Source organism: Athene cunicularia (assembly GCF_003259725.1).
Source record: "Athene cunicularia isolate RWA chromosome 1 unlocalized genomic scaffold, athCun1 chr1_part1, whole genome shotgun sequence".
Lineage (NCBI taxonomy): Eukaryota > Metazoa > Chordata > Aves > Strigiformes > Strigidae > Athene > Athene cunicularia.
In genome coordinates this window covers 112,356,149-112,381,164 of record NW_020799091.1, presented here as the reverse complement: position 1 = coordinate 112,381,164, position 25,016 = coordinate 112,356,149, and the positions used below count along the sequence as shown (strand labels likewise).

General features: G+C 44.5%; 1 protein-coding gene across 3 annotated transcripts in view; it reads left to right on the top strand.

Moving 5' to 3' along the window:
* The window catches only part of CD247 (CD247 molecule), a 58,182-nt gene extending 37,087 nt beyond the window's left edge, over positions 1-21,095 (top strand). The window contains exons 2-8 of one of the 3 annotated variants that reach the window (XM_026850647.1): positions 11,344-11,450; positions 13,493-13,546; positions 14,943-15,026; positions 15,742-15,777; positions 16,702-16,758; positions 18,673-18,708; positions 19,964-21,095. In XM_026850647.1, the coding sequence (XP_026706448.1) occupies positions 11,344-11,450; positions 13,493-13,546; positions 14,943-15,026; positions 15,742-15,777; positions 16,702-16,758; positions 18,673-18,708; positions 19,964-20,029 (440 nt within the window). In that variant the 3' untranslated portion in view covers positions 20,030-21,095. Of the gene's footprint in view, positions 1-11,343; positions 11,451-13,492; positions 13,547-14,942; positions 15,027-15,741; positions 15,778-16,701; positions 16,759-18,666; positions 18,709-19,963 lie in introns of all 3 variants that reach the window. The other 2 variants (XM_026850639.1, XM_026850630.1) reach the window with 2 other exon arrangements.
* Positions 21,096-25,016: the final 3,921 nt, after the last annotated feature.

Genomic DNA, 25,016 nt, shown 5'->3' with positions numbered 1-25,016 from the left:
CCCCCCTTGTGCTAACTTTATGTGTCTATAATTCAGGTTGTTCTTGGTTTAATGCAAATACACATCAGCCTCTGAAATTCCATCTCTATCGTCATCTGTACTTGACAGTATAAAAATAATAGATCCTGCAGTGTTCGTTTTGGTGGATTGATATCAAACTCTAGTACTCGTTCTGCTGGATTGACTGTTACACTAGAATATTGCCATTTTTTTCCCTTTACAGAGAAGATCTGCAAAAATCCCAATGTGTTACTGTTCAAATACTTTCTTCCTCTGCACCTCTGAAACCAGCATATTCAAGAACTATATGAAATCTCAGGGTCTTTAGCGCATTTCTGTCGTCTTCCTATCATCTTTTCAGCATGCAGAACATGAGCCGGTCGCTTTGTCATTAAATGCTTGCAAGAATCTATGATTTCCTGGATTAGAGGGAGTGCAGAATTTGGCCTATGCTTTTCAGAAAGCTGACCTAGAGCATTGCCATGGGTTATTATAGCTTTATGCAACCTTGTCTGTAAGTATCACTATCAAATGAACTCTGAAGTTGAGCCTCTTTTGGAAAATAATGTTATTAATAGGTCTGCAATGTAAGCTTAAATACAGAGCAGTTACCTGGGCTGTCAACAACATAGAACACTGAAAAATTTAAAACTGAAAAGAAAAAAAAAAAAAAAAAGCTTTTCTAGAAAGCCTACAATGCTGAGGATTTTCTGCTTTACAAAAAATGCTGGTTTAATACCCATATTATATATACATCAACAACAGAAATTGTGATTTTTTTTTTTTTTCCTAACCCTGTACCATTATATTCTTAGATTTGTCGTTCTTACTAATTTTGGATAGCTTTGCTTGGAAGCTCTCATATTACCTTTCAGCATAGTAGTTTTTTTGGCCAATGAACAATTGGAAAAAACATGGTTAATACAATAGAAATTAACAGAATAGCTATCAGTCATGGCTGGAGACTTAATATTTGCAAAAGTAGTTTGATACCTCTGTTAACACTTCTCATCTGTTAGTGGTGATGTAGAGATAATTTTAATGTATCTATGGTGTAGTGGAATTAACTTGATTTTAATATTAGTTGCATGCACTGTAGATATGGGTAAAGCATAATTTACTTGCAGTCACAAGCACTGATATAGGAAGGTTTGAACTCAGTAAATGTACAGGAAATTTTCTTTGTGATGAGAGCTTGGGGTCCTTTTTCTTGTTTTGCTTTTTCTGCAAGTCTGTCTCTTCATAGAGAAGCAATTAAGAAGGTACTAACTCCTAGTGTCTGAGATTTTGAGAACACTTCAGTAATTTTGCGTTAAATTATTACTTCCGTTATTCTTATCGGTGGCAAAATAAAGGTATTGCATAAAGTCATTAATGATAAGGAAATTCTTTCCTCCTATTTTCCTTACACACACTTTCCTTTGTTTTGGAACAATCCTTAATTCAGTGAAAATCTAGGATAGGCTCTTCATATTTGCTATTTCCTTCCTATGTATGAGAAGGTATGTCTCAAAATACAGACTTTTTTTTTTTTTCTTATCCTGTAATGCAATCTGAGATAAGGTTTTCTAAAATTGGGTGTAGTCCCTCCAGTGGCTTGTATTAAAATGTAGCAATAGAGGCATACCAGCCACAGGCCACAGCAGTGAGGTGTTAATGGGGACATAAAGCATTGCCCCTGTGCCTCACTTGCAGATCCATGACTAAACCCTTCAACAGTGTTTTACTTTGCCATAAAATTTTAGCTGTATAGCTGCTACATGCTATGAAAATGTGAACACTCCCAACTTAGAGAAAGATAATTTCAGAGGTGGAAGAAGCAATTCCTTCTTTTCTCAAGGGGAATTTGTGAGGGTCCGCAGAGTTAAGGTTTGTTCAGAGACCCTTTGCTGAAGGGCTCCGTCAAGGACCCAGGCAAGGTTTGTTGTGAAATTTCCATTTTGTGATAGCTTGTCCATTGGCTCTTTTTTATGAGGCCTGTGAAATGCTTCATGTTGAGTGCTGTTTTCAGAGTGGAATATCCCCTGATGGTGGTGTTAAGCCTTGGCAAGCAACGCTGCAAAGAGAATATGCAGGGAATTAATATTACACCAAATCCTTCATCAACCTTTTTCTTTACTTGGTATGTAACTGCTGTTGCCTGTTTGTTTTGTCCGTGTGTCTCCTAGCAGAGGCAGGACATGACACCAATGGCTCTCCATTAAGTGGGTCAGCAACAGGGGATGGAAGGCCTGCTCTGAAACCTCTCCCTTCCTCCCTGGTGTGTGTAGCTACTACAATATAGGGAGCCTCAGCCGTTGGGGCCGGTATAACCTTCTTCCTGCCTGATAACCTGAGGCTGCCACTGCCTCTGTAAGATAATTTAACTGTTTCTCTGCTTGACACCAAGCTCCGCTAGTAATTTCTTCACCTTCGGAAGCCTTCTTGCAAATGGATGTCTATACAGAAACCGCAATGAAAATATTTTGAGACTGCAAGTCTTAAAACAGCTTGCTCTCAGTTGTCCTGCTGGATGAGCTAAAGTAAATCTCACAGCATTTCTGTGGCTTTGCATATGTCTACCCTCCTTATGATTCAGACATTATATTTATCTGCTGAAAAACATTATAGGAGAAATGTGTGATGGCCACCTCGGCTTTGCAAAACATTGCTAATTTAACTTTTAAATTGGCTGGCTTTCATTATTGGAGGTTTGGTGCCCTTCCTGATGCTGGCTCTTTTGGCACAGGTTAGATCTGGTGCTGTCAGTGAGCTTAGATGGAAATTGATCTTGGAGAAAGGAAAGGAAAACTGTTTTCATCCCAGTAGCATTACCTGTGATGAGTGTACAGTCATGGCTTTGACCGTACATCAAGGACGGCTCCTGTGTCGCTGCTTTGGTCCATGTTGGCTGCAACACAAGGAATTGCCTGTGGGGTGACTTACATCTGTAAATAAATAACCTTGTAGCTGCAACTCTCCCTCCAGCACCTCCATTCTTAGCCTGCATTATTGTGATGGAAAAGTTTGCTACTTTTCTTCTCTGTTTGCAGCTAATTGGGAGAGTTGCAATTGAGCTCAGTCTGAAACAGCCTTGTTAAGTCTCTTGTTGGGCTTGTGTATCTCTGGGTTTTTAGTTTGATGTGAGCTGTGAAATCAGAGTAGTCCCGTCCCCCGGCCCAGCACTGAGACAAGAAAAAAATTCACTGATAGGTCTGTGTTTGCTGACTGACTCTGAATACTTTGTGCACAGATATTTCTGTTACTTTATGGCTTTATTACAGCTAGTAGAAAGCCATTTCCCACCCGTAGTGATAAGCATAAGCTTAATGACTTTTGGAAGTCTGAAACTAGGATAAAAGGGAGTGGGGAATCCCTTAAAATCTCCCAGTTGGGAACGTTCTTCAAGTTACCAGTGTATTTACTGGAGCCATCGGCAGCAAGCTAGCTGCAAGCTGTTTAGCATAATCATACTATAACTGCTTTTTGTAAAGTCTAACTTAAAAGTGCTAGTTTAAAGTGCTAGGGAAACGTCTGCCATGTCAGTGAGGTGCTCACTGAACAAACACATCTGATTGCAATCAACAGCATCGTGTGTCTGACTTAAGTGTCTCTTTCTTCAGCCTTGTGGCATGTAGTCACTTTGGGATTCCCAGTGAACTGAGATGTGTAGACTGAATTCTTTTAAGTAGTCCTTGATCATGTGCATCGGGTCACTCAGCTCAATGTGGAAAGGCCACCTGATAGTAAATCAGTCTGGGGTGAGTTACTGTTGTGGGATGCACAGACAGAATTTGTAGGAGATGGGAAGGGGTAAGTGACCTAGAAACAACCATTTGAATAAGTCTTGCCTCTTGAGACACTTAACACAAGATTGGATTAGACAATAGAAAATTTACAGCAGGGAACAGCTTTTGCATTAAATAGATCAAACTTCTGCTACTCCTGATGAAGATGGGTCTAGTAAAAGCACATGTCGAATCTGAAACCCCTACAAAGGCTGAAGGCTGCTTGGCTTGTGTCTGTCTCCTGAGCTTGTTGGATATCCAGGTTCTGCAATTGCCCTATGCATGGTTTGCTGTCTCTAGGAGGCAACAGCACGTTTGCTTCAGGAAAGCCCTTTGCACCAAGTTCTTGCAAAACTGAGAAGTGAAAGCAGTTGCTTTTTCTGAGAATGACTGACTGTTTTGGTGAAGTGAGGAGTCCCCTTCCAGAGATGAGCAAGGCACTCCCCTCCCTTCTGTTTCTGACGAGGCTCTGGAGGGATTTGGAGGGCGAAAGTTTGCCTTATTTAATGATATAATCAAAGTTAATCTTCTTCACCTTCAGACTGGAAAGTTAGACCATTTATTGTCTTCTGCACACACTGGGTCCTCTTTCCACAAATCAAACAGCTATTGGAGATGTTGCTGTTTTGCTTCTGTTACAGTACCGTGGAATTTTTATTAGTCTTTATTCCATGATATGCTAGAAAATGTTTGGCCCTTGTAGCATTACAATCTTTTCACCTGTTTGAATTGATTTCTCCCCAAATAAATCTGAAGGAAACCTGCATTATTTGAACTTGTGATGGTGCCTCTCTGAAAGAGATCCTAGAAGGATTATAAAGAGCTCATAAGGATCCTAAATCACCTTAACTTGATCTCATGTTTCCACAGTGTTAATATGCTTTGGCATAAAAAAGTTAACGACCTGACATTCTTTCCTTTCTAAAATGTAATTATTTTGGCTGCCTAACATCTGGTATTGTAACATGAATCCTGATCATATCAGCAGTTTGCTCCTTGGTTTTGAAGCTGAGGACAACAGCAAACCATAATGTTGAACTTCATGGGCACGAGCTGTGCTTTTGGCCTTGTTGTGTTTCATAAATATGTGATGATAACAAATAGAAGAGTCTTCCTCAGTGCTAAAAGAACTGATGGTGAGAAAAACAAAACAGCAGTAGTTCTAAATTTTAGCTTTTATAATAATTTTTTTGCGAGGGCAAGTGGCTTGTATAAAAAGAGAAACCTGGAAATATTTTCAGGCAGCAAACTCAATGGCGTTTTGCTGTGGTGGGGTTATGGTATCTTTCTGTGTTAAGAGCCTGCTGGCTTTCCCTGGGTGTCTTCGTTTTGCAGATGTGGTAGTGGGAAGGTTTTATGTTGAAAGTGTTACTTGGCCCTGTAATCTTAATATAATTTAATGATCATCAAGACTTTCTTTAGTTTCCAGATAAAGGGAGAAACTTCCTGACTTCACATACTTGGTTTGATGCAAGGGACACCTTTCACTTCGCTCACTTCTGTTAACTGGCTACCATGCAGATCAGACCTGTTAATACACCATGCCCGGTGTAATACAGGCCTTTTCTTCTCTCAGTTGTTTTTGCTCAGATTTTTTCCTCTGATGTGCCCAAACAATGGCATGGAGGAGCTTCTTCTGCAAGGGAAGGAGGATTTGGCCTCTGCTTCTTCAGTCTTGGAGAGTCCTAGGTTTGTTTATTATTTGTATCTATGAGTAAAAATTATATAAATATAAATAAATAAATAAAACCCAGGATAGATGTGTTCCTTATGAACAGGATTATCATTCATAATTTGAGGTGGCTAACTTTTAGGCACTTAGTCTGGGCTGTCTCTTCAGATGAAGCCTGTATACCCTTCAAGTGAAGCATTGTGCGGGGTGCTTGTCTCTCTTCCCTTTCTGCACTGAGCCTGGGCAGCTGTCTTGGGTTCAACATCTTGTTTTCCGACAGTGGCAGCAAAGCAAGATCCGTCCTGCCTGGCCTCTCCTTGCGTTCGACCTCTATAAAGAAAATCTGATGGGTGCCTGGTGTGTGGTGTGGTGGTGGTAGCACCCGTTGCTGTGCAAGTCTGTGCCCCGGAGGACTCTGGAAACACAAACCTGCAGCAAAAGGTTTTGGGAAGGTGAGGGGTAAACATGAGGTGAATTGCATGTAGCAACTGTGAGTCCCTCAGATCACTCTGGTGGAGGATGGTGGTGTCTGAGAAATGCTGACTGCGTTGCCCCAAGGTGTAGCTGTGGCAGCTGTCGGTTGCTGGGAGAAGGCACAACAGTTTCTGCCTTTAAACACCCTTCAACATAACTGTGGTTGCATCAATAAATCTCTTGTGCTGGGGTTGGTTTTCATGGGCTTCACTGAGAAACTCTGTTTTAGGGAAGATAAAACTCTTCATTTATAACCATGTTACTGAATTTTGGTAACCCCTAAATTAAAATTCTTAAATGAATCATTTAATGAGGGCCATGGGAGAGAGAAATTTTTATGGTGGACATATGTGATCTGATTTTACAAGTAGTTCAGCTTTTACAGTCTGTATTTCTTAAACTGTTACCAGGAATTGTAGTCTTACTCAATCCAGATGCAAACGAAAAACTTTGGAGGGGTAAAATCCCATTAAAAAAAAAAATCACTGGCATGTCTCAAGGGTCCAGGCAGTGGTCCAGTGATTTCGCTTCAGCAGATCCCTGTTGGGACTGGCTGCACTGAGCCAACAGTGGGTACCAAGCCTGTAAACCGGGCCCCGGGAGGCCTCAGGGTGCAGCATCCACCGATTGTGCCGTGTTTTGGAGCGGAGCAGACGAGTCTGGACGTTGCTTTTGGGACTCCTTGGCTGCCTCCGAGCCTGAAGCAGGGGAGTGGTGAGCAGCACGTGCAGGCAGCCGGTGGGCAGGTGGCTGGAGATAAACCCACGGACACATGCAGGAAGCTGGGGCTGGGCCTGAGCTGGGGGGTTGAAACCGCTCCCCAAAACCACACCGCGTGCACGACGGGCTGCCACGCAGCGCTCCCGAGGCGAGCGCCTGCAGCATGGCCTCCCTCGCCAGCCCCCAGGCTTCCTCCGGCTACCGGGGTTGCTCTCACACTGTTGGTAGAGGGTTTTTTCTCACTGGCTTGTCACTAGCAGTTGATGTGAATGTCTCCCCCTTTTTTTTTTTCTCCCCTCTCCCCCCTTCCTTTAAAAAGTAAAAGGCTGCAGGGGGTGGTTGTGGGGGCACTGGCAGTGCTGCTGGGGGACGTGAGTGTGGAGCAGGTCAGGGGATGTGTGACAGCCTGGGGTCCAGGTGTGTGTGAGCACCCACCTGCAGTGGCCTGAGAGAGAGCCTGGTGTAGAAGGCAGGGCTGCATCGCTGGATAGGTGGAGATAAGAAGAGGGGAACAAAAGTCCAGGGTTTAGGAAGGAGGAGGTGCTGAGAAGTTTCTTCCCAACAGAAGTGCAGGTTGGGAAAGAGTCCTAAAGGTGGTGGCAGGCACACATGGGGTTTGGGACTGAGAAGGGCTGGCAACCTTGTCGTGAAATGCAGCACGTCTCCTTTCCTTCTGCCTCATCGGCTGTGGCTTTGCCAGTCCTTACTCAGCCTGTGTCAGCTCCTTGTACAAAGCTTTCCACAGCTTCTCCTGTACAAGCTCCTAAAAGACCCGGTAATCACCTAATGCTGTAAGGTGCATAGTTTGTTTCTGTTTTCACTTAACACTTAACGGGTGGTCTATGTTGTCATCCTCGCCATGCAGTGGGAGATCTAACTCTGCAGCTACTTATGTAGGAGCACATGGTGAGCAAGAGTAAGTGCAAACTTTCTAATTGTTATTCTGTCAGAGCTTGCTTCCCTCCTGAGCAAGAGCACTGCTTTGACCTCATCCTTAAGCCCTTGTGTATTTGTGTACCTAGATGTCAACTTGTGACTCAACTCCATTTTGATGCCTGGAGAGAGAGATGCTGTTTGTCTGAGCCACCTTTAAGCAGTAAGCTTGACATCATTTAAAATGCAATGTAACTGTATTCCCCGCTGGCCTGTGGCTTGACATTAGCCATGACACGTGCCTGCACTTAGACATCTTGTTTTAAAACCCTTCCATATTTTATTGGACTGCTGAAATTCAGATTGGTAAAACACAGGTATATGAATATTGAAAAGATGCTGTGCAGCTCATGGCAGGCACTGGGTAATCTGTAAGGTTAACAGAGTGGGAATTAGCGAAATGTTTATTATTTGAGCTTTACTTGGCCTGAGGCAGCTGAGCACGACTGCTCCCTCAAGCCTGGCAGGCTTGGCTCTGCCCTGTTCCCATCATCAGCCCATCCACTGCAGTGGTGCGACCTTGGCCTCAGCCCCCCAGACGACAGCTCAGTGCTGATGAGGGGCAGAAACTACATGCTGGCGGTGCCTAAGGGACTGGCTTTCTGTTTGTGTGTGTTGTGCAAATATTGAAGAGGCAGTAAGCCCTCCTCTAGCGATTAAAAACCCTGTACTGATCCTGTTCACATGAATGGATGCTCACTTTTAACTGCCACTTGCTCATTATGCTTCATATCTCTTTGACCTTTGTTTCAATAGGCTTTGTATCTTTTGTCTTTTTCTCTTTCTTTTTAATCCAGAAAGCTGTTGCAAAGGTTATTATTTAGAAAGTGGTTTGTACCTTTTTTTTTTTTTTTTTTAAAAAAAAAATGGAAATAAAACATAGAAAGGAAAAAACATGAACTAATTTTCTTGGTTTGTTTCTAAACATTGGACTTTATCATTGTCTCAATACTTATTTTTCCAGAAATTATCACTGCCAGACTATGTCTAGGAGGATTCCCCTCCTTGAACTTTAATCCATTACCTGGGGAGCCAGAGGCCAGGCTGCCCCAGATAAGCACTGTGTAGGCACTTGGGCAGCTCCACAGTGTCAGCCAAGGTTGACCATGGCTGACACAGAGCTACAGCCAAGTCTCCTGCACTCTTGACTTCTCTTCCATAGTCCTCTATGACTCCTGCTCGAGCTCCTCCTGGTCTGGGGAGTTTATTAGTGCTGGAGAAATATTGGACTTGAGATAACAGTGTGAACATGCCCTGCTTTGGTACGGAAAGGGGAGAGTCAGGGCCAGGATCCTCAAAGCCGCCTTCAGCAGCATCTCAGATATCCCCGGGCTTCCTCGCTCTGGCTGGCTCTGTGCTGGGCTGCTCACCTTCCTCAGGTTGTATTTCTGATCTGGGCCCAGCGCTGGAAAACCCCGCACTGCTTCTGAACATATCCAGCTCGAGTCCAGGGCGTGCTGGGGCAGACTGCTGCATTTACACAGAAGGAGCTAAATTACTGCTAGAAACAAATTGCCTCTAGATGCTGCATTTTAGCCACCAAGTCTGATGTGATTCAAGTTTGTTTTGTGTTGAACCAACTCTGGTGTAAAATATTGTCCTGTAACTGTTTAGAAGAAAAACTCTAGGAAGCTAATTTCAGCTTGTTTGTTGGTTTAATATACAGTGTTGGTCAAATAACTTAATCTCTCTGTGTCTATTTACCCTATGTATAAGAGGTTTTATAATCCTAAAAAAATGTGGTGAAGGTTATTGTTTATAAAGTGCTTTGAACCTTATTTTTAAAACAGTAGAAAAAGGAGGGGAAGAAGGAAAACCATGTAGGATCCTAAAATCTTAATTTATTTCTAAACACATGATTTTCAAAAAAATGAATGCAAGCTCCAAGTTCAGACAAGGTGATGAAACTACTGTTTGGAAATGTGGGTTTTTTTTCTGGCTGTTGGGCTCTCAGTGGGAACAGGGATTGTATCATCATCTGCTTGAGAATTTACAATTACATTACCTAGTCTCCAGGCACAGCTTTTCAGTCATGCTTTATACAAACTGCACACTTGAGCAGTGCAATAGGCCATCGTCGTTAACTATTTCTGCCAAGGAGACTTCCTCATGGTGGTGACTGTGTTACTGCCTGAATGTCAGCTGCAAATTTCTTCTAGTAAAATCATCAGCATGGCCCAATGGGCTACGGAGAGACCTCAACACACAGAATGGTCTCAGTGTCAGCACTGGAGTAACTCAGCACCTTGCAGCACTGCGCCGAGTGGTTCCACTACCCCGCGTCACATGTGGTTAATAAGAATTGCCATACTTTGTTCACCTTAGGAAGGAGGTGAATCATACCAATTCTTTTCAATTTGTCTTCATTGAAGGGCTTCACAGGCTCTTGATCATTCTTGTCTTTTTCTTTTGAACTCCCTTCAATTCTTTGTACAAAGCACGTTGCAGATTAATTTTCAAGTGATTTTTTTTTAATATATTTTTTTTTTTTTTTAATAACTGCAATACAGCTTTTCTTTTGGGGAAGACCCGAAGCTGCATATTGGATCTATAGTTACTTAGGCTTTTTGACCTGAATGGTTTTGATTTTTTTTTTTTTAAGCTACATTTTCAAACTTACTACATGTTTACGAACTGATACGGGGCAGTTTCATCAGTTTTACCTGCCCAAACCCAACAATACCCCTGTGCCCTGCTTGTCATAGTATAAACATATGTGTTGGTTAGGAAATAAATATCAACATCTTCTGAGTAATAATTTTATTGAGCTCTCAATTAGGGTAGAAGTAGATTTTTGTCCCTCAGAAGAGTTTTAACACTTCTTTTAAAAAACAATGAAAAAAAAAAATCTTCTGGGGGCGATCCATCCAACAACAGGCAGCCAGTTGAGGTTCCTGTGATGGGAATTCAGATTTAAGACCTTCCTCTCAAACCAAAACCACATCAGGGTATCTCATGGACATGTCTTGACATCTGGGGCTAAAAGTCTGTCTCTCCTGCCCATTGTTCCCTTCTCATGATTAATGGCCTTCAGCATCCCCAAACTGGGAGCCCAAGAGAACAGTCACAGAGAAGACACTGTAGCTTTATGGTTACAATATATAACCTGGGATACAGGAGATAAATTCTCAAATTCTTCTTCTGAATAAAGGGTAGTGTCAATCCTTCTTTACATTTAACACAAAACTTTGTCCTGAGAAGCCCTTCCCCAAAATGTTGTCCAAATGGATGTATTTTCTCACACACAGAAAAGTTTTAGTTGATGAAGGAATTCCTAACCAGACCTACTAATGAATCCCTGCAGGAGATTCTGCTGGGTTTTCCCAGAAAATACATGCTGTGTGTGAGGCTTTCTTGCAGTAACTGTAGTGTTAGTAATCCTTGGTCAAGGCAGAGCCTGTGCTTGCTCCTTGACCTGTGCCACAGGGATCAAGAGCCTGGGCTCTGCAGGTGGTAAACTCTGGGTAAAATGTCCTGTGTTGGTTGAGGGAGGTTGCAAACATTTCCATCCCTGGAGAAACTCCGACTCAGCTGGCTGAGGTCCTGGACAGCCTCGTCTAACTGACCCTATTTAGAGAGGACCTGCAGTGGTCCCTTCTGACCTAAGTAATCCCATGATTCTTATTCAGATTTCCATCTCCTTTGCACATGGATAGACTTGCCCTCACACTGGCTATATTTTCAAGAAGCGCCATGCAGCACTGCCACAGTTATGCTGTTGAGCACACAGTGACACAAATGGCCTTGGTTGTTGATGTATCTGATGTTTCTGTACAGATGCTGCAACAGTTCTTGGACTGACAGACCCAAGACTCTGCTACTTACTGGATGGCTTTCTCTTCATTTACGCAGTCGTCGTGACAGCCCTTTTTGTGAAAGCAAAGGTCAGTCTATCCAAACACGGATGCATTTGGCTTTGGTGCTGTAATGAAGCTGGGCTTAGCTGCAAGGTGGAGGTGGAAAGGAAGCATGCCTCTTAGATTAAGACTTTTTGGTTTGTTGTTTTTTTTTTTTTTAAAATTTTCCTCCTTTTCTGGTGCCAATCTGAGCAGCCTGCAGGAGTTCTTTCTGAGGGCTCATGTATGGAGGTGAAGAGCATATATGAGAGTGTTTTGATGCTACAGTTATGGATGCTGTCAGAGATTCTGGGTATTGTAGCTGGGAAATGCCTGATCAACAGTGATGTGGTTTCTTCTGCTGCCTTGTCATTGAAAACAGAGGAGGGGATATACAGAAAATTAAAGATAAATGCCAAGCCTGTGAAGGATATATTAAAAGGTCTCAAGAGGGCAGACATTTTTGCTAGAATGGGTGTGATTATGCAAATGATATAACCCAACAACCACAGGAGAGTCAGGGGGTTGGGACAGACACAAATTACTTGATGTTCAGCATCTAGGGAGACACATGCTGGCTTTGGTGCACTTGCACGGAAGCAGCTAACATGGTGCGACAGAGGCACGTACATTTCCAGACATGCAGGTGCCCTGAGAGCTCTGCTAATCACAGGAGTGGAGCATTGTGCTTCTCCCTGGACAGGGCACTGCAGTGCAGTGGTGCTTTCAGCCAAGCCTAAGCAGGCCAAAAGGTTTTGTGGCCGCTGCCTACACATCTGTCCCAGCCTCCCTGAGATCACCAGCAGGAGCCCTGACAAGGTGATGTTGTGCTGCTGCTGGTGCCCCTCTGGCTCTGCGGTGGGATGGTTTCTCAGGGCTGCAAAGCCAGTGCTGAACCTAGAGGGAGGGATAGATTCTGGAGGAAACGAGCAGAACCTGGTAATGGTGGAGGAGAAATCTTTTTTTGTTGCCAGTGTAAATCCTGACTGCAGATGACAGCGCTGCTCTGGGACTGCAAGTCTTTGAGACTGCTCAAGGGATGAGCTGCTGGGACACACAGCGTGGGCCTGTCCCCGCCCACAGGAGCTGGGCACCTTGCTCAGTGGCGGGCAGGCATGCTGCAGCTGAGGAGGGCTCAGCAAAGCATCCGAGGAGTGTGAGCCTGGCACTAGGAGCTGCTGTGGCACGCTCGCCAGCCGCTTTGCCCCCCCCACCCAGAGCGTGTCTTCAGCGTGCTGCGGCGGGGCAGGAACTGGTGCGGTTTCTCCCACTGGGGCTCCCTGCAGGGGCAGAGCAGGAGCTGGAAATGGCTCCTCGGGTCGGGGAGCACTTGCTGTCTGCTGGTGCCATGCCCAGCACTCAGTTGCAGCAAGTAACCTGCTGCACGAGGGAAGGCGGCAGAAGGAAGGGGAAAGCCATGCCTGCGGTTACGCCAAAGCCTCACAGCTGACAGCAGCAGAGGGCTGCAGCTAAAACACCGCCATAAAGCACCAAGAAGCTGGCGGGGCATTTTCCGAGGAGCCCCTGTCTTATCTCAAACCCTAGGGCTTCTTTATAAGTCTTCCAAACTGTGTCATATCTCTCCCCTCACCTCCTGGCCAAAGGAATTGCATATGGAGGCTTTTGTAAGGGCACAGTCTTGTCTCTGTTGTGAGCTTTTTATCTGTGGGCCACATGGACAATGCATGTGAACATTTAGGTTTTGCTGCAAGAACCATGGGTGAGATGCTTGGTAAAATTACTGACCCCACCAAAGATTCAGTGGCAATAACGGCACTTTCATGAAGAAACTTGTAATTACTACATATATGATTTTTAAAAAAGAAAAGTCAAGTTTATCCTATGCCTAAAACCAAACCTATCTAGAAAGTTGTTTTTAATGAAGATTTTTAACATATGATAGTAACTCAAGCAGGTTAAAGCAATACAGAATGTAGTTTGACACTGTTTCTTGAAAGGACAAGAACACTGCTCTCTGACGCAAACCTGCCCTTTTTTTCTGAAAGTTTGGATTTCAGGCCAAACTGAGAGAATTAACTGCTCATAAATATCTTAGTGTCTCTCTACTCATGATATGGTCTCTCTTCCAGCTTAGCCAGGCCTCTGAACCACAGCTGCAACCAGGCCAGGATGATGTGTATAACGTAAGTAACTACTGGTTTTTTGTTTGTTTTCACATCTGCTACCCAGACAGACGTTTTGGGGCACTTATAGACACTGAATTATCTGTGGATCAGAAAAACTTTGGATGGCCCAGCTCCTGAAAGTGCTATACCTACATGTGCAGCACAGCGCTTCTATGGATAAAAGGGCAGCGTCTGTTTGCATTTGTCTGGCTGGATGCTAGAAAGGTATATGGGCAGTAGGTTCCTGATTTGATCCACCGAGCTGAAGAAACACCATGAACCCAGAGTGTTTCAGAGGCAGTGCTCAGTGTGCTGCACCATGTAACATGCCTGCGACAGCTCTGTGTGTGTGTGTGTGTGTGTGTGTGTGTGTGTGTGTGTGCACAGCCACCGGACTGTTACAGATGATGTGCAGAGCCTAGTTCCTCACCTGGCCCTCAGCAGTTGGTTGCTGCTCTCACTGATCGCTGATCCTTGGGCGGCTCACGGGCTCGACCCCACCCCTGTTGCCAATGTTATTTGATGTGGGCTGGAGAAAGGGCACATGCCCAGGAATGCTGTGTTGTCACCTTTGGGTGCCTGTAGCTCTTGTATCATCACGTGTGTGGAGGCTGAGTCCTCACAGCCCGGCTGTCTCCAGCCTGTAGCCTTCCTGTTGCCCTGCAGCGAGACCTGTTGTCATCCTTCCGCTGTGCCCTGAGCACAGCCAGCTCAGATGGCTCTTTGAGCAGTGAAAGAGGACAGAGATAAGATCCTGTCTGTCCTTCCTAGCTAAATTGCTCATTCATGACAGCATGACCTCTAGCTATTTTTGCTGTGTCTAGTTGTATTTTAATGTTTTTTCTCTCACACTTTTGACCAGAATCACATCCTGTGATGAGTTCTACTGTTTAACTGTGTCATGTATGAACATCAGTTTAAGAAGTGTTGCCTGTCACCTTTCAGGTAGCACTCTGTCAGCTGTGTTATTCTGACCTGAAATCTCTCCTTTGCCCTCTTCCAAGGTAACCTATCCCAGCTGTGTTGGGCATAAAATTTCTGCAGCTTTTTGATGTAAGTTTAGATGAGCTGCTCTACAAGAAAAAAAATCAAGCTTCTGGATCTTCACCCACTAGGAAAGAAAACACACAAGTCAGAGTCCCTCCCCCTCATGCTCTCATTTTCAGCTTATTTCTACTTAAGAAAGGTTCTTGATGCAATGGCTTGCAGTTTTGTGCTGCACAGACCACTCTGTCATTTCTGTGACTTATTCATAGACATCTTTGTTGCATTAAGGGGTAAAGATGTTTAGCTCAGTTACAGTACTCATGAAGGTGGACACCAAGCTGGGTTCCGTTTCTTTCCATGCGTTAAGTTGAGATCTATTTTCTTATGATCCTAATGTCCATCACTGCTTCTTGCTTTCTTGTTTCAGAAACTGTCACGTGGACAGAGAGATGAATATGATGTTCTGGGGGCAAAGCGAGGTGGAGACCCTGAGCTGGGCGGGAGACACCAGGTAACTTCTTTCCACACATGAAACTTTTTTCTTTTAAACTGGTTCCTTCCTTCTCATGTCTAACCGCTGTTTAGACATGCAGGCAGTCATCGTGTGTTTGCTACGCACAAGTGCTTTCCTGGAGAGGGAACGACAAAATCTGTGTTGTAATTCAGGAGGCTGGTAGCGTGGCGGGGACGAGAGTGTAAATCTTCCCCCCTCCCCTTTGATCTTTGCCCCTCGCAGCCCCTCCGTCGCTTTGCTGAGAGCTTGCAGCCACCCAGAATAGGAAGTGACACCCAGCCTCGGGGCGGATGTGGAGCAGGCAAGGCAGGAGTGGGTGTTTCACGAGAGCTCGGTGCACATGATGCCGCCAAACAAGTGCCAACAAAGTAAATCAGCAGCCAAAACAACTGTTTCTGCTGCAGAGCCCAACAGTTTCAAAGGAAAAGGGATGGGAAATCTTCTGCATCAGCATGTAGGGCTTGCCTGCAGGTGACAGCTGTAGGGATTAAACAGAGAAGAGCTAAGTTTTATCAATTATTAAAATTAGATTAATTTTCCAGAGAACAGGTTGTCTTAACAGAGCCTTGTGGGTGGAGGCAAGATGGGCTGTAATGGTCACAGCCTGTCCCTAGGGCTGTAGCTGTGCCAGAGCAAGTGCCCATGCACATATAAGGTGGTGGGGGAGGCTGGGAGTGCAACACCTGGGCAACTTTCTTCATTTGTTTTACAGCAGAGAAGAAAAAACCCTCATGACACCGTCTACACTGTGAGTAGAGAGAGCTGGAAGGAGAAGAAAGCTGCTTTCAAAGACCTGACTTCCTTTCTACCCCTCTTTTTTTGCTGGAAAATTTCTGCACCCTTCTCTATGATGGGAGAAAAACATTGACTCCCTGGGCAGATGGGAAAAATATTTTGGATCGAGATACCTGCTGATCCCTTTATGTTAACTGTTAGTGACTAACCAATCTGCCTGCATCCCATGTGACTGATGCTGCAGTTTTCATGTGCTTGTTCTCCAGCCTCTCTGACTGCTCCCTGACAAAGGCCAAATACCAGCGCATCTAAGAGTGGCTGCTTAGGAACCTCTCTATTTAATTGATAAACCCTGGCTAAACACGGTGGCCTGTGCTCCAGAGGACACATACATGAATGCTAACACTCTTTCTGGGTGTTCGGTGCTTGCTGAGAAATGAGCTCGTTTCCAAGACTGGCTGTCAGCGTTATTGAATCAGATGCTCTAGTCATTTGGGAACTGCTTCCCTGGATGCAGGAAGGAAGAGGTCCTCTTTCTTAACCTTCACCCTGCAGTGTTCCAATTTCCCTTTTCTCTGGGCCTTAGCTGCACATTCGGGTTTATCTCCTGAACAAATGCTGCTTACAAGCTTTTCTTCAAAGAGCTTTGATTGCAGTCCCTGGTGCCATGCTAGATAAATGACTTGGTTGATGGCAGAGCTGTATTAATATAAATGTTTGGAGATGAGGTGATATTGATATGCTAAGCAGATTTGATCATGTATAGATCAACTTAAATGCAGGCTGGTCAAGTCCCACCACTGTCCCTTCTTCTTGGGACTATACTGAAGTTTTGAAGGCAAGGCAGCCCCAGAAGCACAGGCTGGGGCGCAGTCACCCAGGGGCTGGCTTGGCTTTTCTAACAAGATGCTGACTCTTTCCCCCTCTCTGCTTGCAGTCACTGCAGAAGGACAAGATGGGTGAGGCATACAGTGAAATCGGCATGAAGGGAGAGGTGAGTCCTACTTTCCTTCCTGGGGAAAGCCTGGGATAAAACATCCATTGTGGCCACGCCCTTGCAGAGCTGTAGCCCCAGCTGCACGTAGCTGCCTTGTTTGGTCCCTGTGTTGCACAGCACCTACAGGCACAGCTGAGAGCAGTGACCTACTTCCTGTAGTAACCGATGTGTTTGGTGCTGCAGTAAATCCGATGTGTAGCTACAGCGTTCTAGTAGCCCTAGAACAAGGTGGAAGTTGGGCAGTGGGCTTTGGCCCACCGGTGTAAGAACACAGCCCCTACCCCAGCAGTGCCCCTGGGTGGATTGAGTAATGTTACAGGAAAACATTTCAGCTTTTGGACAGAAAAATTCTGACAGGTGCCCCAGCTGAGGAGGCAGAGATGGGTGAGGAATAGTTGAAGGAAACATCTGGTTTCAACCACTGCAACATCTGTGGCCCAGCAACTCCCATTAGTTGGGCACGTTCCTCCAGGGCCATTCTGAGCTGGAGGGTCACAGTTTCCCCCCTACGGGCTGCCAAGGCTGGCCTGCTTTATAGGCACAGGTGAGCATTGGCAAGCTCCTCCCTGTGCCTGTCTTCAGACAGGTATGGGGCAAACATTCTCCTTCCTCCACATCCACTCTGACATTTAAGAAGGAAGACTTCAGTTACGTCTCAAGCTAGCAGCAAACAGAGTTTTAGCTTTGTGCACAAACTGCTGGGGGAGAGAAGCTTGTGTTGAGAACAAACCATCTGGGGACACTGTTTAAGGCAAAATGAAAAATTGCTGTGACCTACACAAATTCTATTTTATGTCAAAGTGTCTCATATATAACCTTTCACTTCCCTCCGAAATGTGAAAAAAAGGGCATTGCAAAACAAAGTTTAGTGTTGAGAAATGCTGAAGCAACACTGACATTTAATCCCCTCCCCTTTTTTATTCTAATGCCCCTCTGCCACAGTCAAGCTCAGATTATGATCTGTGAGCTTAGAAAGTCACACCTTGTTTCTGTGAATGCTTCTATATTACTGGAGGGGTGGGAACACCAAAACCCTTGTCTCATTCTAGATACATGATCATTTAACAGGCTGCTGCAGTTTTAATTGCGGTAGGCACTACTCCTTGCCCCCGTTTATGTTGGTCAGGACCCTGCTGCAGGGGGGCTGTTATGACAAGCCCTGGGCTTGACACGAGGCTCCATCCAGGGGGCTGTGAGCTCTGTGTCCCTGGTTCTCACCTGGAAATCGCACTCTCGTGTGTGACTTGGCTGCCCTGGGAATGCAGTGGCGAGTGGCTTCAAGGGGAAGGTTTTTCTTTGTACCTAGCTGGTCCGAGTGACCTTGTTTGGGTGCTCTACTTGCACCACAACAGCCCCAGTACCTATTTTGCTGAATTCTGTGTGACTTTGTCCTCAGCCAGCCTTATCTGCAGTTCTTCTGAATGTTTAGAGCGCTTACAGAATGTGTGCTGCAGAACTTACTTATCCGTGGCTCCTACTTATCCTCCAATAGCAGACAGAGGCCCTCGGACACCAGCTGACACGCAGCAACTCAAAAATACAGCCCTGTTTCTTCAGGTGTGGCTTCAGCTCATAAACCAATCGGTGTCTATAGGAACGCTGCCAAATCTCTGTATGTACAGCAAATCAAAGAAATAGCAGCTTTATAACAGTATGACAGGAAAATATGTCAGCAAGCTATGATAATTTCCTTTTATTTCCAGTCTTTGAGCTCTCCTTCGCAGCCCTTGCAGCATGTCTGGGCTGCTCCAGACATTAGGAGGAGCTGTCCCTCTGGTGCCAAGGGTGTCCAGGCCGAGCACAGCTGCTGCCCCTCAGTACAGGATGGGGGAAGTCAGGGGTTTCTTTCCTTTTGCGTAATCAGGAAAGCACTCATTGATTGATGCTTCTTTTTCTTCTCCAAAGCAGCAGAGGCGGCGAGGCAAAGGGAATGAAGGTGTCTACCAGGTAGGCAACACATCCAGCAGCTGCTCCCCTCATCTGTCTTCACGGCTAAGTTGTAGCCTGCAGTTAGGTATCCAAGCGCGTTGTTAGCGACACGTGATGAGGCAGAGCTTTCCAAGCACCTTTCTGAGGGGAGTTACCCCACGGCTGGCACGTTGATAAAGTGGCTGCAAGTTCTAAATACAACTGGCAGGGACACTTGTTTAGCTGCTCTGGTAGGAACAGTTTCCCCAGTCCTACATCTTGGAGAACCACCTTTGGCTGTGGCAGACATATACAGTTCTGTCTCCAAATTGTTCACTGATGAAATGAAAACCCTGAGGATGCCGAACTGCTGTTGTAACTCCAAGCAGTAGTGGTTCGGCCCCTCTCACTACAGCGTACAGAGCACAAGCTGGTTAGCACCTCCTGTCCCGTGGTGCACTGGGAGGATTTCAGTGTTGCACACACATACGGGAGGGCAAGGCCTTATTCGGGCCGCAACATGTAACTCTTCCAAAATGCATTTTACTTTCTGTAGATGCCCGTACATTGCCACTGACATCTCAAAATGACAAAAGATACATTAAAAAGCATTTTCTGATGCAGCACATGCCAGGGACTTTTCCTGTAACGTGGCATATTTGTAGCTCATGGCACCTTTCTGCAAAACCTGCTCTACTGAGATAGTGCTTATCATCAGCTACCTGTGACTACCTTATCAATGTACTCTATACGCCAATAATATTCATAGCAGAGGAGTGAAGAGTAGCCACAAGTTCTACAAGCAGGCACCAGGTGTCTTACTAAATCCTCACTCATGGGAGCGCCGGTTACCTCTGCCCTGGCAGTCTCCTTCCTGGGGTTCACAGCCACCTGAAGCCCCACTGCCAACTTACCTGGAGTTGCACCTGACTGACTGCTCTTCCAAATTAAAGAGCAGTCCAGAGAAAAAAAAAGTTCATGATTTGATGTCTATTCCTTCCGTTAGCAGGCAAAGCTCACTCTAGCATCAGTTAGCTCTTAATAGTCAATACTATGCAAATAAAATGTACTTTGAAGACCAGTGAGGATGAGTTGCTGTAGTCATACGTTCGTAACGGTTATTCAGGATGTACCTTGCCTATTGACACCACAGGCATAAGAATCACTCATGATTAAAACCTCTGTAGGAAAAAAAAAATTAGAATTATGGTACAGAGCCCCTTCCATCCTCTTTCTGTCCAGTCAGCAAGGGAGAATGAAGCACTTGCACCTCACCTGTTCTTCTCCTTTCTAGGGACTCAGTACAGCGACCAAGGACACTTACGATGCTCTCCAAATGCAGCCCTTGCCACCCCGCTAAGCAGGAGTCAGTGAGGGGGTGGGCAAGAGTGAGAGATGCCCACCTGTGCTGGAGAGGAGAGGAAGGAAAGCCATGGTCATCCAAAACAAGCCCTGTGTATTTTCTCAGTGCAGTGATCTACTTTTGTCGGTGCACAGAGGCAGTATGTCTGGGCTCAGCTGGTCCCTTTCTCCCTTCCCTCCTGAATCATGTAACTGCAAGCTTTAGCTATTAAAATGTACATATCTGTAAATTTGTTTCCAATCATAGTGGTTATTAGGCTGATTTTTTTAAGATTTGTGTTGTGGGACAAGACCACACCTACTAACAAAGCTGTTTCTGTAGCTCTTACTTGCCTTCCAGGGGTGTCAAGATATGCAGTTATGGTTTCACTGCATTTAAAGAACTTGTAAAGATAGGGCTGTACTTCTTTCCTGTAGTATTTATCTTAAGACTATTGACACAGGCCAGATGATAAACTTTTTGCTTTAAATTTACCTTTTCAGTAAAGGTAACAACTTTTTTCTTTGATTGTAAAAAGTGATGTGATGTTACCATGGTGAAGGACAGAGGCTGAATGCCAGCTTTTCAATATGAAGAAAATGAGCACTAAGCTCCAAAAAAAGATCAGGCAATGGCCTTGCCCCTCATCCAGCACCTGGAGCTAAAAAAGAGCCAGGTGACTTGCGTAAGAGACTTCTCAGAAGGCAGAAGATGCACCCATAACAACGAAAATGAGGAGAATGAACTCTGATAAAGACAGAAAAAGCCTGGAAAAAGCCTGGAAAACTCACCCTGGAGAATCCCATCTGGCTAAAGGGTTTGGCTGAAACGTCTACCCCCTCATATTAGCAACAGCTACACCTCTCGCTGCAGAACAGGCTCTCCTTGTCAGAGCCGGTATGGCAATTCTCATGGCAGAAACAGACCTAAACTATCACTTCCTGGGCAGCAGAAACTGTACAAAAGCCAATGTAAATGCAGGTTCCAGAGCAGTCTATCATCAGGTTACCTTTAAAAGATGCTGTGGGTATCATTCCAAAGAAATAGTAGTTCAATAATGTAATGCATTTTTGATTAATTAATAAAGTTAGTGTCAAAGATATGTGTGTGTGGGTGCGCGTGTAGCAAACAGCTGTGGGAACCGGACAAATTCACTCCCAGACAAGCTGGGGAGGGCGGTATTCCCACAGGAGCTTCTAAACAGACCCTGGGAGATGGGATGGGGTGTTGGAAAAACGCTGTGAGCCCAGGTACAAAAGGGAGACTCACCTCCTGCCGCATCCTCAGTTTTGCCAGTGACTTAGAAGACTGTGGAATGAAGCCTGTAAGCAACTCAGTACAGACAAAACCAGCCCAGCACAACAAAGGGTATTGCAACTCGGGTCAGTCCCTTCCGCCAGAGGGATCAGAGCTAAAGCAAGAATGTGGGAATGAGCTGCCGCTGCCGGCACTGCCCAGGTGAGGTTCTTTTCAAGTGACTGGGTTAGCAGCAGAAAAACTTGCTGAAATTGCTGCTACGTAAATTGCAAGGCTGTGCCTCATTTCTTCAGCAGTAAAACTATATCTGCAGTAGGTGCTTGTAGCTTCTGATGAGTATTTCAAAGACACTAAATTCATGCCAAAAAAAAATTAAAAACTGAGACATCCCATGCATGGCACCGAATGTTTCTTGAAATGAATTTCATAGCTCCCTTACTGTTCTTCTGCAATGACAAGAAAAACCTGAGGGAATTGGGTGATGCCTCCAACAGCTGAGCTGAAAACTGCAGTAAAGTGGCTAGTGCAAAGCAGTCTTCTTAGTCCAAAAACAAAGAGTACTCAGAATAGCTTTCTCAAATGATAACCATATTTACAAGATATAGAAGTCAAAAAGTTTCAGCGGTCATAAAATACCAACCAATAAACACACGAAGAAATGGAGAAAAAAAACCCACAACACCTTTATGCTCTTTATGTATAAATGGATCATTACAAAAAACATCCAATGCTTGTTTCGGGGACACTCACCGTAGGTGTGAGCTGAGTCTTCCCTTTGCCTTCAGCAGGAAACTGAAGCTGTTCTCTTCTTTTAGGAGAGGAGTTGATAATACAGAAGTAGAACAAAAGCTTCAAACAGAGTGCAAAAAAACCTGGGCTCTCCTCCATTGTGACAGGACAAAGTGCATGAAAGAGCAAATCTTGTGGCCCAGTTTGATGCGTCAGGGGAATTAGCCTTCCCCCAACACACTGAAAAAACTACAAACAAGCGCATACATGTTAAAACACTTGGAAAATGGTTTAATGATGTTTACAACAGAAATGAACTGTACAATTACAGTAAGTTTAATATATATAAAAAATTACAGCAGACAAATGCATCTACACAAAATCTACCTTTTCATTCTGATTTACTGTAATCTACACAATCTCTCAATGCCCACAGCTATCTGTAGGCAACCACTGGGAAAATAATAATAATAATAATAATAATTATAATAATAATAATAATAAAGGACATCTTTAAAGAGACAGCATTTCGCCTTCCTCCTCACCCCTAGTGTGATCAGCAAGGTTTTGAAATGTGTGGGACTCTCACATTTCAGTCTCAAGAGAAGCTTGGGTTGCGTTTGGGTACGGGTACTCCCCTATGGCCCTCGATTTCAAGTGTTCTGCTGACCTGAAGCGCATAAATGCAGTATATGAGGAAGGGCAAGAGAAAAAAACCTCCCAGCCAGTGTAAGCAGGCAGTTGCACAGAGTAGTGAAACCATCAAGACCAAAAATTTGTCTTAGAAATGAAGCAAAAAGGGACTGCCCAGACGCTACAGACATTCACAAATCCTATTCTCTTTGAAAACTATTGCCGGATTTAGAATAAAGGGCTTGTTTTTCAACTCCTGATTCTTCATACAAAGGGTTAGTTTTCAAACTAGCATGTTTTGTCTTTTAACAAAATTTAAGCTACTTCCTCTTTGGCCCATCCCTTAAAAACAGTGAAAAACCCCTTAAGCTGAGAAAGAACCTCAGGTCAATAGGGAAAAAAAAAGAACATGCTGTCTCTTTAAAAAGAAAGAAAGAATCCCAGTTGGGAGTGGCCGTCAGTGAAAATGCAATCCAAATTGGCGGTCTGGTGGAAATTCCTCATGGAGTATTATGTACAGTTTAAAAACCCTTAGTTGTTTTTTTTCTTTTTATGAACACCTAGGCAGTGAAAACTGTTATGTTAATACATACATAGACACACCCAAAACATACAAAAATACTATTATTTCAAACTACTAAGAATAGGACAAGTTCAGTTATCTCCATGCTATGACTTTAAGAGCATTACACTGAAACAAACAAGAATTTAAACGACAATTTTTTAATATCCCAGAAATATACCAAAATATACATCTAAGCTTTGGAATTACTGAGGTTAGACTAATGCAAGTGCTGGGTAATCGTACTTAATACACAAGTCTAAGGTTCTGCAGGAAAGAAATTATCTTTGGTATCTGCATCAGGCTAATAATATTAACATTTGGATTTTGCTTTGGGATAGAGCTTGTATGACCCTAGAACCAAACACCCCCCAATCAACTGAGATTAAAAAGATCCATGTAAAAAGTTCCTCCATTTGCAATCCCCCCCCCAAAAAGTTAAAAAGTCACAGGCATCTACCTAGCATAAAAGGTTGAGAAATACAATGCATAGTTGCACAGTGGTGCTGCAAAAATAAAAGAAATCTAGGAAAAAAGGAACTAGAGGAGAAATGAAAAGCTGCTTCTTCTTCTTTCAGGGATTCCTCACAACAGGACAGCCTCTTCCAAGCAGTGACAGGGGGAGGGGGGAAGCTCAGAAGTGCACCTCAGCGTGTATTAATCAACATCACCCAGCCCCCAGAGGGTTAAAGCACCCAGCAGAGCAGCCAATCCTGCACCCAAGTCTTCAGCTCCTCAACCCACCTGCAAAGCCCCTGGCCGTCTGCTCCCAGGGCCTTCGCCACAGATTTCACCCCTGGGGCAGCCAATTTCTGCCTGGGGGGTTTTGGAGGCCAAGCCCCGGGGCAGCACCCCCTCACCTGGGGCAGCCCCCAGGTTGGCCCCCCCAGGCTGGCAGCTGGCGGAGACCCTCGCCCCGGCCAGGCCGGCCTCACAGATGGGCTTGGTGCTGAAGACGCCCTTTGTCTTTGGTTTGTTTGTTTGTTTTGAGTTTATACAATCATTAGGAAATCTTTGGTTTTGGCTGGAAATTTTAAAAGAACAAAACAAAACAAAGAAACCGCCCCCTCCCGACTTATAGCAGCCACCGTGACCTGACAAAGCTTCTCTTTCCCATGGGGGTAGGGGAACTACATTCAAATAAAGATGGACCGGGTTAAGGATGCAGCTTCTGGCCAGGTTGGGGAGCAGGGAAGGGATACAGGATTGTCAAATAATAAAGAAGAAAATTAAATATTTGGAGACATCTTTTTATTTTTTTTATCTTTTTTTTCTTTTTTTTTTTTTTTTTTTTTTTTTTCTAGCGTGATAAATTAAGTATCTTATGGTTGTATGTAAAGCTCTGCCGGAGAATATTCACCAGCAGACCGACACAGTTTTAAGACAGATCAGCGTTTTGGTCTGAGCTACTTGACAATGTCCTGTTTGGTAGAGAGATGAAATAAGGCAGAGGGGGTATGTTCCAGTTCTGGGACTGAGCCTCAGCAGCACTAAGGAACGCCAAAGGGTATCGTCTTCCCTCGCCTCCCACAAGCTGTTTCATTTCCTTCCTCAGATTTGTTTTCCTTAAAGCACACCTTGTTTTCCACTTCTTTTGTTCCAAGTGCTCTTTTCTTTGAGAAGTCATTTCTTCAATATCCCTATTACCTATCTATAAATCTAACTAGCTCTTTGAAAAGTCACACAATATTAATACCACTTTTACATAATGTCAGAACAACAATTCTATTAGTAAAGCTTTCAGTGAAGTTCTGCAACCCGATTGGTGTCCAGAGGAAGAGTAGCTGGACAACCCACCTCTCCCCCTTCCTTCCTCCCTCCCTC